Genomic DNA, 12548 nt, shown 5'->3' on the forward strand with positions numbered 1-12548 from the left:
CAGATTCTTTGGGAATCTGGCATATTGATTGTAGTGCTTCAAGGCACTTTATCGGATAGAAAGGTGCACTCTCTAATTTGGTAGAGATGGAAACAATCGTGGAGCCGATGTCACCCATCCTGAAAAGGGAATGGAAGTCAAAGGTTTTATGGCGGCATTCGTCAATGGAAAGGTACATAAATTGAAAGATGTTTTTGAGTTCAGGGTTGTATCAAGTTGCAGGAAGTCCACTGGGGACCATGTCCATTGACACAACACCAGAGGTCTATGAGTCAGATGGTGAAAAAGATGCCTGAATTCAAAAAGAGCATGAAGGTACATGTCTAAGATGTACCGAAGGAAAATCTTACAAGGGGACCATTCCCCCTCATGTAGCAGGTCCACGGGTTTGGAACAACCCGAGGGGTTTGAGATTGATGATGAGGAATCTCACGTATTCTGGTGAAAGAAAGCCCTCTATGGCTTGAAGAAAAGCGCCCAGGCGTAATATGGGAGGATTGATAGCTGTCAGATGAAGGTGAGATTCACTAAGAGTGAAACCGATCCAAACCATTACCTGAAGGTTGAGGATGATAGACCTCTCATACTGGCACCTATGTCTGACAGGTGCTGACCCTCTCATTTGTAGAAGAGAGAGGGAGTTGGATTCCGGATGTGAAATGATAAACTGCAAGCCTGTGACTACCTCAAGGATCGTAAGTTATATGGTAGTGATGTCGGACTAGATTTGGGAATGCCTCTGAGTTTCATAAACTCATTCGCATTGATGTTCTTGGTGAACCTCCATCCAGACATGTGTTTTGCAGTTAGCATGGTGAGCTCATATTTGGTTGAGCCTCACTAGATTGGTGCCAAGAATCTTCTGAGATATCTTCAGGGGCACAATCTCTCATGGATTGAGATACACTGCCGGAAATATGAAACCACATGATTATTCGAATGATGAGTGGGTAGGCAGCGTGGAGGATCACTAGAGAACTTTTCAGTGTTGGTTCTCTTTGGATTCTGCTTTGATGCGGGAAGCAGAAGTCGGTCGCTATAAGCATCGCCAAGACTGAATACATGGCTACGAGTATGATCTCGTATGAAGCTGCATGGTTGTGGAAGCTCTTATGTTAGCTGTTTTTCTCTGTGACAACCAGAGGTGGGATTTGATTATTGAGGAATCCTGTATTTGATAATTTCTCTAGCAAACAGACATTAGATACTGCCTTATCTGGGATATGGAAAGTCGATTAGCAAGGAGGCTCCATCGCACTGAGATGCTATACAGGTCGCTAAAGCCCCAGGGGAAAGATCAAATTTGTGATTTTCCCGAACGACTTGGAGTCGTCGAGAGACCTTTGTAAAAGGGTCCCGCATGTTGCATACATTAAGCTTTGGGAGCTCTGGGGGGCTTGCGGTTCTTATTGGAGCAACATACGACCACAGAGTGACTCACCCTCCCCTAGTGGTGTGCACTGGGATAGGATGATTTGCTCTCCTATGGACAGGATGATTCGCTCTCCTGTGGACAAGATGATTCGCTCTCTTGTGGGACAAGATGATTCGCTCTCTTGTGGAACAGGATGTTTCACTCTCCTGTGTAGCAGGATGATTAGTTCTCCTGTGAGGCCTGGATTGATGTGTTCTCCATGGCAATTGTAGTAGGATTGATGTTTTCTCCTGTGAGGCCTGGATTGATGTGTTCTCCATGGCGATTATAGCAAGATTGATGTGTTCTCCTGTGAGGCCTGGATTGATGTGTTCTCCATGGTGATTGTAGCAGGATTGATGTGTTCTCCTGTGAGGCATGGATTGATGTGTTCGCCATGGTGGCCTGGATTGATGTGTTCTCATGTGAGGATAGGATTGATTAAGTTCTCCTGTCGATGCATCCTACCCATGCAGTTTGGGACTCATGGGAAGTACCTCTCATCTAATCAATGAGTAGGGAAATGAAGTTAGGTACCATAGTAGTACCGATGGATGCATCGTTGTATCTACCATACTCCCTATGCTAGGATGTCCTCCATTGATCTGGGATCAATGATACTAGTCTAGGACCAGTGGTAGGACTTGTACATACTATGATGCTGACTTCGGGTCGGCTGCGACTGATCTGGGATTAGTGGTACATACTCCAAGACTGACTTTGTGTCAATGCAGGACTGGTCTGGGACTAGTGAGAGTCGTACATACTATGACGCTGACTTCGGGTCGGTTGAGACTGGTCTGGGACCAGTAGTACACTCTCTGAGCCTGCGATACTAGTTTGGGACTAGTGGTAGGAGTTGTACATACTATGATGCTGACTTTGGGTTGGCTGAGATTGATCTGGGATCAGTGGTACATACTCCGAGACTGACTTCGTGTCAGTGCAGTACTGGTCTAGGACCAGTGAGAGTGGTACATACTATGACACTGACTTCGGGTCGATTGAGACTAGTCTGGGACCAGTGATACCCTCTCTAAGTCTGCAATACTAGTCTGGGACCAGTGGTAGGAGTGGTACCCACTATGACGCTGACTTTGGGTCGGTTGAGACTAGTCTGGGACCAGTGGTATGCACTCTGAGACTAACTTCGGGTCAATGGAGAATGTTATGAGACATTCTCGATCAATTCTTCTTCTTCATAGTTCAGCAGAGCAGAGCAGAGCCAGCAGAGCAGAGCTAGAAGAGCAGAGAAGAGCAAGCAGAGCTGAGCAGAGCCAATAGATCAGAGCAGAGCAGGGCTAGCATAGCTGAGCAAAGCTAGGCAGAGCAGTGCAGGGCACTGATGGCAGAGATAGTACAGTCGGACTTATGGATCACCGGATGGAGTTCTCCCTAGTTGAGAGGGAGTGTTAAATGGGCAACTAGGGCCAAAATCCATGTGGGTCGGCTTATTTATGGCAGCTGATATTTTTATTGGATCCCTCTCGTTGAGAGGTGTAGGATTGATCTAAAGATCATCTGATTCTGATAAGTATTTATGGAGATATGAATTTATTTTGATTAAGTAATTATTATCAAGCCGACCATCAATTGAGTATGCTCAGAAGCCCAATGGACGTGTCTATTGTAATTGCACTCTCTCTCTCTCTCTTTCTCTGCTGAACTTTGAAGATAAAAGAAGATTTGATCAAATGGTTTCCCCACACATTGTGGGGTTTGTCCCTGACTCGCGCCACATCTTGTGTCCTCTTGTCTTGGCTTGTCTTCTGCGATTTATATTTATGTTCTATCTGCAGTTTACTTTGTATTGATGTGATTGCTAATATGGAAAAGAAATTAAATAAATTTCTCTAGCATAGAACATACCAAAAATTAACACTAACTCACCAAGAATCATAGGAGCTCATCCTATGAATGGATTAGGGGGCACTCAAAGTGCTTTAAGATCCCCCACCTACCTAGAACTAGTCGAGCCTATGGGATATCCTACACAGTAGCTCATATTTCAATGTAGTTTTAATCCCTTCTATGAATTTCCATTAGTAATGTTTGCATGGAAAAGGGATCAATTAATCCAAAAAAGAAAAAAGAAAAATAGCAACATCCCCACTAGTGTATCTCCCACAGTCATGCTAGTTTACACGTTTGTACCTCATATGGTTGCGTGGGGTGATACATAATGCTATTTTTCTTAGCTGCATAGTCACCACAAATTTATTCCTACTACACACATGAGGAGCAATGCATCTAGGATTTAAATAGTCATGGTAATAGTAGTGACTATTTTACTCCAAAATGCCTTACTCTGCATCGCTCAAACGTTCACAGTCGTGTTGTCTTGTGGGATTTTTGCCACCCCTCAATGCGGTCACACATGCAGTTTTGACTTGAATAGTCACAATTACCACTTTTACTATGCATTTACCACCCACACAATCACCACGAATTTGATTGATCTACTTGTGTGGTAGTGATCCCTAAAGAATAAAAATATACATACAACCACCTTAAGCTATTGCCAAAATCACAAAGGTTAAAGTATCGAGACTCACTTATTGTTGAGTGTAAGCCAATCAAGCTATCCAATAGCCTCCAAATAGTTCTTGGATCACTCAAAAAATCTCTAATCACCACCTTACCGAAGCACAAATGAAGTGGCATTGTGGACACCATGCCCCTTTTATACACCCTCACTTGGAATTTCTGGTAGACCATGTCAGAGACTGCGATTTTTTTTGAAACCATTTGTATTTTTGGAATCAGTGTACTACATACTCATCATTGGAATCCTCCTCTTGGCATGCTAAATGTTCACTTTCGAGGCCCTGATGACTCTTGGGCTCATCCTCAAGTGTGCCATGCTTTCATTTTGTCTTGTTTAGGTAACCACTTTTAATATTTTGAATATCTATGGTACTTTCACTTACAGTGTTTGGCTCATGGTTGAAGGATACATTTTCCTGCTTGTCACAGCTCTTTAACTACAAGGTAGTAGAATCACACTCAAGGTATAATTTCTTAATTGGCATGATAAGATTCTCCCTTAAAGGCATTTACATAAACCATTTTGCTCCCCATAAGTTCATCATATAGACCCCATACTTTGATCATGTTCACCCACACCATCCTCTTGAAACAGGTGAATGTTTGCATATGCTGGTAGTTATTCCAATCTTCATGGATTACCCCTTATAGTAGTACCCTTCGCGTTTCTGGAATCCATGTTGTCATTCCTCACTCAAGAATCATTCGTTTGCATGAATTGAATAGTGGCCACATTCCTATTTCTTGGCTCGTTACTTACCAACCCTTTATATTCTAGAGAACTTATACAATTGATTATCATTAATAGACAATCACATTTGCACTTGGCCTCTCATACATCCACAATCTAGTATACTATTTTCACGATCGCCCCACATTTTGTTTTCCATAATGAGACCAACCAATGGCCCCCACATCCTCTGCAATCATTACCCTACACCATCACATAATATACCACACATTGGGGAACCCATCTCCATGTTTGTACATTCTAAACCATCTTTACATTTTTTTGTAAAATGTACAAAATTTCTCTCATAAGGAACTCACTCATTTTCATACCAACTGCCTCGCAATAGCCCCAAGTTTCCCTTGGTTGGAGCGCACGTTTTAATACCCCATATTATGAATACCAATTTCAGGTCATGAACCTTTACACCTGTAACCAAAATATTGTATTTTTTCAGACCCAACTCACATAGTCAAAGAAACCATCTATCTCTCTCTTAGATGTCCTCCCAACTCTAGGGTCTTGCCTACCTTAGTTTGTTTTTATTGATGCCACTAACATCATGCTCCAACATTAGGACGTTTACAATATCCATATCATTATATCAATCTCAACCATCATGATCCAACATTAGGAAGTTTACAATATCCATATCATTCTCTCAATCTCAACCATCATGCCTTTGGCACCATTTCATGGTTTCATACCTATATCAAGCCTCAAGTGGATTTCCTAGAAAATATTTTTTCTAGATGGTTCTGTCTTCCTTCCTATAGATGTCAACTCTGATTTTCTAGGAAAGAAGCATTATCTTGGTTCCAATTCTCATTTATTCTAAACCTTTGATGAAATGGTAGGAATCATCATTTCGCATTGTGTTTATCGACACTCCCTATGTTCAACATCATGATCGTTTCACATTCGGAAGTTTTGTACATTGTGACAATCACAGCATCTCATATTGATTGAAAACCCATCTACCAGGCCAACACCCCTGCCAACAGTACCATCATCACTCATCATTCCTGGTGCATGGGGATATATCAATCAACATTATCACCTTCTATTAAGGGCACCCCCAAGGGAAAATAAGTCATCTACTTCAACAATAGTAATTATGTTCTCAACATTTTTTAACAAGACTCTTCTTGTGTATCCAATGTAACCATTTATGTTAGATTCACGATAATGAGCACGGGACATGCCCATCTCATACATATATTGTAACTATTTTCCATCAACATTGGATTCCATGGTCTCTTCTTCAGGACCCACTACTATGTTTGAAAACAAGGATCTCTCCCACAAGGAGTTAACAGGACTCATCATTAGGAAGAAAATCTTGATGTATTTCAGTTGTATTCTTGCTCCTAACCTCACACATTGGGGGGGGGGATTTTTATCACTAGAAAATTGTAAATGTAATTGCACTATCTAGTGTGCTTGACACTATATAATAGCGTGTGTAAGTGTATTGGTTAATGTTGGAAAACATCACAAATCAAGAAAAAACCAAAGGGTTCTAAGGTTTCCATTTAAAAAATCAAACCATGAAAAGTCAACAAAGAAGTTTTGTACGAATCACTGCAATTGTTTCGACAATAACCACATGGATCCATAGAAGTGACATCTCATTAGTCCATGGGACAAATCAAATTGGAAATCGCTAGTTGAAAGGACAAGGCCATGGAGTGTTGTCTCGAGCCACTATACCATTGAAGTGGCATTAAGGAGCCTCCAAAGGACTCCCCTTGTCTTCCACTAGCTCAATCAAAGATTAAATCTTATCAATGATCTAAGGGTAAGGAATTCATAGGATTTGGATTATAAATATCATTGGATTTGGGTCCAAAACAAGGGAGAATCCCAAGCAAATTTATGCTACCAAATTGTATAGCAATCTAGAATTTTTTTTTGTGTTCACAGAGCTCACCATTTGAGAGCTCCCATAGGAATTCTTTGAGGATAGATCATTCTTGCAAGGAGAGGGAAAAATTACCTTACTTTAGGAGAGTCATAGGGTCAATTTTTGTATCAACTCCCTTTATTTTCTATGAGATAATTTTGTAATTCTTTTTATCAAGCCATAAAGAGAATTCTTGCTTTACTACCTCTATTGTTTATCTTCTTTTGCTTTCCTTGTTTCTAGATTTTAACTATTTTTTTTTTTAATTCATTCATTTTTTTATGTATTCTTCTTACTAACAATTTTCTTATTGGTTCGATTCAGGGAACAATAGCCTTGTAATAGAGTGGATTTTTGTACATACATGCTTTAAAGGACACACAACACCAAAGTTTTTTTATATTCTATCAAGACTTTCTAATAATGTATCCATTGTTTTACGTCATGGTTCATTTTCTCATGAAATTTATATAGAATAATATGCTATAGTTGAATATTTTAAGGATGTATATGAAATAGTAATCCATGGTACTAAAGTGGAGGAATTAGATTGTCATGTACATGAAGAAATGTAATATCATCTTGGTAAATTGAATATTTCACAAGATGAAAGAGTCAATGTAATCAAAGAATTATGTTCTTCTCTTCTTTCTGGTCATTTTTGTGTAGGTAAAACAATAGCTCATTTACAACTCTATTTTTATTGGTCTCATATGTAAAAAATTGTCTCCAAATATGTAAATGGATGTGTCATGTGTGCCACTAGAAAACTAAGTAATATAAAATTGGGTTTGTACATACCACTTCCTATATGATATCATCCATGGGAAGTGCATCTATGGATTTTTTAGGTAGTTATCCTATGTCTAGGAAAGTAAATAATTATCTATATGTTATTGTGAATACATTTATACAAATGTGTGGTGTGGTGCCTTGTAAGAAATAAGTGATAGGATATATGGTTGCACATTTTTTCTTCTAGCATATTTGGGTTCATTTTGGTTTTCCAATGCCCATTGTATCTATTAGAAACTTCTTCTTTCTTGGGGATTTTTTGAGATTAGTGGGTATTAATGGACGCTAAGTTTAAAAACTGCATTGGTTTTCATCCATAGACCAATGGAAAAATAAAAACGGTCAACATGAGAGTGATATATCTACTCCAAGGATATTGTTGCAAACATCCTAAACTTTGGGATGAACAATTGTATTATGTACAACATGCCTACAAGAATGTCAAACATTCTATTACATAGAAATATCATTTCAAGACATGTTTTGGGTATTTATTATGCCTCTTATAGACATCAACATTTGGTAAGATTGAATGGAAGATGGATGTAATGATGCAAACAAAGCCAAGGAGTTCACCTATAAGATCCAATAAATTCATTAAGGTGTACATGAATGGTTATAAAATAAATAAGATAAGTATAAGGCTAAGCATGGAAAGCATCAGGTTGATCATCACTTCCAACTTGGTGATCAAGTTTGGCTATAAATTAGTAAAGAATGCCTTATAAGTGAATGTAAAAATTGGCAAACATCTTATGCCAATCAAGTTTAGTCCATTTAAAATTTTGGAAAATATTGGTGACAATGTTTTCCGTATGGAGTTACCTCCACATATGTAGATGTTTTACATGGTTGAAAACCTAAAACTATACGAGCCTCGATAATAGATCAAAGTGAGAAAGTACAAGTTCTTATTGTAGAATATTTTTCTTCTAGATATCTCAATGAGTTGTGGTAAGATGCTATTCTTGAAAGGAAGGTGAGGACTTCATGAAGAGGTGATTTGAAGTATCTTCATATTGGCCTAAAAGGAATGCATGTAAGTAAATATAAAAAAGTGAGGGACTTGTACCCTTACTTTTGGAATAAAACTAGGTTTTTGGTGCTCCAAAAGCTTCTTAGTGGGGATGAGTGATATCTCAATTAAATATCAAGAGATGTTGTAATTGATAGGAAGGTAAGGAATTTGTGATGAGGTGATGTGGAGTATTTTTTTGTGGGTCAAAATGAATGCATCCAATTAAAGCATGAAAAAGGAAAACTAAAAAGGTGAGGGAGTTGTAGGCTTACTTATTTTTTAAATGAAACCATACTTTTGGTGGTCAAAAAGCTTCTTAGAAGGGAAGGTTGATCCCTTAACTAATATGATCAAGAGATGCCATGGTGACTTTCAATGGCCTATGAATCAAGTAATCCATGGGTAGATTATAAGTTACATTGTCACTCTTCCACGTATACTCACTTGCATGAATTCCAAAAAGATATTTCACAACTCGTAAAAAAAAAAAAAACCATTCGAGAATATTTTTCTAGAAATATCATTAACCCTCAAGATCATTCCACAATGACATTACTAATATTTATGCATGAGGAGTGATAATATTTCTTTCTTAGAGAACTTCAACATAAAGGCCACATATAATTTGTAGCCCCTTGACCTCTATGGTGCTAGATGTGTTCCCTCACATGGTCCCTTGAACTGTATGGATCTCACACACTATCCCTTAACCTTGATGAAGTTGTATGTGTTCCCTCACATGATACCTTGATCTCTATGGCTCTCATATATAATCCTTCAACTTGTGTGGCCCTAGACAAGATATTTTACATTAAAACCATCATTCTTAAGAGCCTTGGAAATCTTTATTCAACCAACATCAACCAATCCATTTTTCTCCACTGATATCACCAAGGGTCAAGAAAGAGTCTCCAATGTCCTTTTTGAGGGAGAAGCCCCTTTATTGGGAAAACAAATTAAAGGTCATTTCCCAATGTAAAGAAATCGAAAAATATACTTTGCATCTCTGTGATTGGATCCGTTCCTTAATGGAGGTAGACCTAGAGACTAGCCCATGAGAATAAACGATATTATCAACATTTTGAGTATTTCCTATGTTTTGAACTCTTATTTTTAATTTTTAGTATGCTAATTTTAATTGCAATTACAGGAAATTGAGAAGCTTAGTAAATGAATATAAATTATTTGATCTCGATTGGATGAGTATATTATTGTCATCTATCTCTAATGCCTTTAGAATGGAAAAATTTGAAGAAATTAACTTGATGGGTCGTTCTAACAGCAAATCCTAGTTTAGAAAATTGGGGTTTGAAACCTTCATGAAATAATGTTTTATTAGGTCAGAACTTTCCTTGCTTGCCCCTCTTGATGCATATCTACAATCATAAAGCTTTCCAATGGCATAATAATCATGTTAATGGAGCTTATATGCAAAATTTATGTCTCCTACAAGTTAACGTACTGTGTTGACCACCATAGTATGAGAGGATGCCACTTCAGCCCCTCTTACTCACACATATGGGGCTAGCCACATGTGGACTTTCAAGAGGATTATAAAGAATAAATCTAATTAAGGGTTGAAGAAGTGAAAACCTTAGCCCTAGATGGATATCACGTAATGTTAAATACCTCACCACTAGGAGAAGCGGTTCCATTTCATGTTATTGTATTTGTTTCATACTTGAGTAGCATAGTCAGTAGAGGGAAGTGAGAGAGAAGAATAGACGAGGATAATATTTTTTAGCAACCTTATGTGCTACATGTCTCATGTAAATCCATAGAGAGTACCTTTTTCTTTGTATTTTCATATTTCGATGCTGGAGAAAAGAGAGTTGAGTGGCCTCACCCTTGTAGCTTAGCTTTTTCCTTTAAGGGTTTCCTAGAGTAAAATCTTTCCTTTCTTTGTGGTTGTTGTGTGTAGTTTTCTACTATCTAGTTTTTCCATTTCAATTATTTCATACATTTAAGTAGAATCTAATATCTAAAGGAAATTAACCTTCATAGTGAAGATTTTAGTATTTTCATATATTTGTTGTGATGAACTATTCCACTACAATAGTTTACATATCATTACTCATTTAAATTAAGTCTTTAATGGTGATTTTAAACAAGAAAAATACAACAACCAATTCAGAACATGAATCTCATTTATATTAATAATCCATAGAATCAAATACATTCTTAGAAAATAGCTAGAATAAGACTCATGTAAACACATTTCTTATAACTCATGGGGAAACAATCATTACAGAGTATCACAATGAAGAATTAACATTAGCAACTATTTCATTATGGAGGACTACCATTGGCATTATCCACTACTCTTGTGTCTCCAACCTGTATCTCTCTTCTCTAGCTAATAATTTCTCATATCTAAGTAGCCGCTTTAGTGAATGCATTTGTCTTATTTTATGCACCTTCTACTTTATCATCGACATTTTTCCTCTCCTCCATAGATTTACTCATCATTCTATTACGCTATCTCAAAACTCATTTCCTCTATTCCCTTATAGGTATAAACCTCTACCATTATTCTATAAAACCTTCTCTAGTGCTCAACACATCATTCAATCTATAATTCTATGTATTGATTACCAAAACTTGAGATACACAAATTCTAACATGCCGTACTTATTATTGTACTACCTTATTATGCTCTTTTGTTGTATCAACTTATTAATCATTCAATCTATAATTGATTACCAAAACTTGGAGTGGCCAAATTTTAACCTGCCCTACTTTCTCTTGTACTACCTTATTGTGACCTTTTGTTATATCACCTTTTTAATCCTTTTCGTTTGGTGAAGCTTCATTCTCCTCAAAATTCAAAATGAAAGGCTCAGAAACTTCCACATATCCAAGTGTTATATCTATTACAACATGTTAATAAGCTACCTTTACCATTGAAATATGATGCTCATTACATTTTCTTTGTCAAATTCAATTGTAAGACACATTTGGACAAGAAAGCCTCGGAAACTTCCACATATCCAAGTGTTATATCTATTACAACATATTAATAAGCTACCTTTACCATTGAAATATGATGCTCATTGCATTTTCTTTGTCAAATTCAATTGTAAGACGCATTTGGACAAGAGCGGCCCGGATGGTTGTTCAATCGCTGTAAAGTTATTATTTTGTCACAACGTGGCTGGCCTTCCATCCCTACTTTTAGTACGTGTTCTTTATTCATGACCAGTCTTCTACGCTTGCCAAGTTGCAGAAGTCTTTTTCACTCCGATGCGTATTTGCCTTTATCGTCTTTATCGTCATAGGCAATCCTGGCACGTGTCATAATGCCAAGGAGTGTTACGTTGCTCTCCTGTTACGTGTCACGAAGGGATACATGCGCTCTGCCACGTAATCTAATCTGTCATGTTTATACTCTTCCCGTATTGCAGAAATGCGCAACCACATTACAACCCAGAGCTTTCGAACCGAATTTGATCAGTTGTGAAGTCATTGCGAGCAGAGCCTCGAAAGAAACCGAAGGAAACAGAGGATTAGATTGATATTGAAGATGACTTTAGGAGTAGGAGTACCAATTTGCATTCAGTGCGGAACCACTGATAATCCATGCAGATGCAAAATAGTCGGTCCAACATTAGGGTTTCTTGCATTCCTGGTTACTGCTGTGGTGGAATGGCCAGTGGGTGCTATTATCTATTGCTTTCGCCATCACAAGGGCAGGAGGATAATGGGCCATCCAGCCACAGTGGTATATCCTTCTGTTTCCAATGCCATTCCTTTCTGATCATTACCATCATCATGCTCGTCAGATTTGAAGTTTCTACAGTTTCAATAAAACTCCGAAGGAAAAATATGTTAAGAGGAGCAGATCACATGCTGCTGCAGCTTGGAACTTGTTGTGGAATCATGCAGATTGCCAGTACAGAAAAAGTATGGAATTTGTTACAGCATGCCAATGTGAGTTTTATTCCAATTTTATGTTCGTATTAGTGACATGTGTGTTAGAGCCGTGGTTTAGGGTTGTAATAGTAAATCATCGGTCAGGGTTCCCGGCGCGAATGTTTTTGTGTGTGAACGATATTCGGCCCCCGATATTTCTTTCTTTCGATTTGACTTGCAGCCCATGGTGTTGTTACTCTGCTACAGCGCAAGATAGATGGGATTT

At 38.1% G+C, this 12548-nt stretch overlaps 1 protein-coding gene across 1 annotated transcript; it reads left to right on the top strand.

The window, feature by feature from the left end:
- Positions 1 to 11810: 11810 nt before the first annotated feature.
- Positions 11811 to 12330, top strand: LOC149186097 (cold-regulated protein). Its single transcript, XM_089412557.1, has one exon. It carries the CDS (start codon positions 11934 to 11936, stop codon positions 12165 to 12167), a length of 234 nt encoding a protein of 77 aa, XP_089268683.1. The 5' UTR covers positions 11811 to 11933; the 3' UTR covers positions 12168 to 12330.
- The last annotated feature ends 218 nt before the right edge of the window (positions 12331 to 12548 follow it).

The sequence above is a fragment of the Pinus tabuliformis genome, chromosome 3_1 (assembly GCF_031772625.1).
Source record: "Pinus tabuliformis cultivar Carrire ecotype Pingquan chromosome 3_1, CPIR1, whole genome shotgun sequence".
Taxonomy (NCBI): Eukaryota; Viridiplantae; Streptophyta; class Pinopsida; order Pinales; family Pinaceae; genus Pinus; species Pinus tabuliformis.

Excerpts from the sequence above, each read along its gene's own strand:
- LOC149186097 (XM_089412557.1), top strand. The coding sequence starts at position 11,934 with ATGACTTTAGGAGTAGGAGTACCAATTTGCATTCAGTGCGGAACCACT.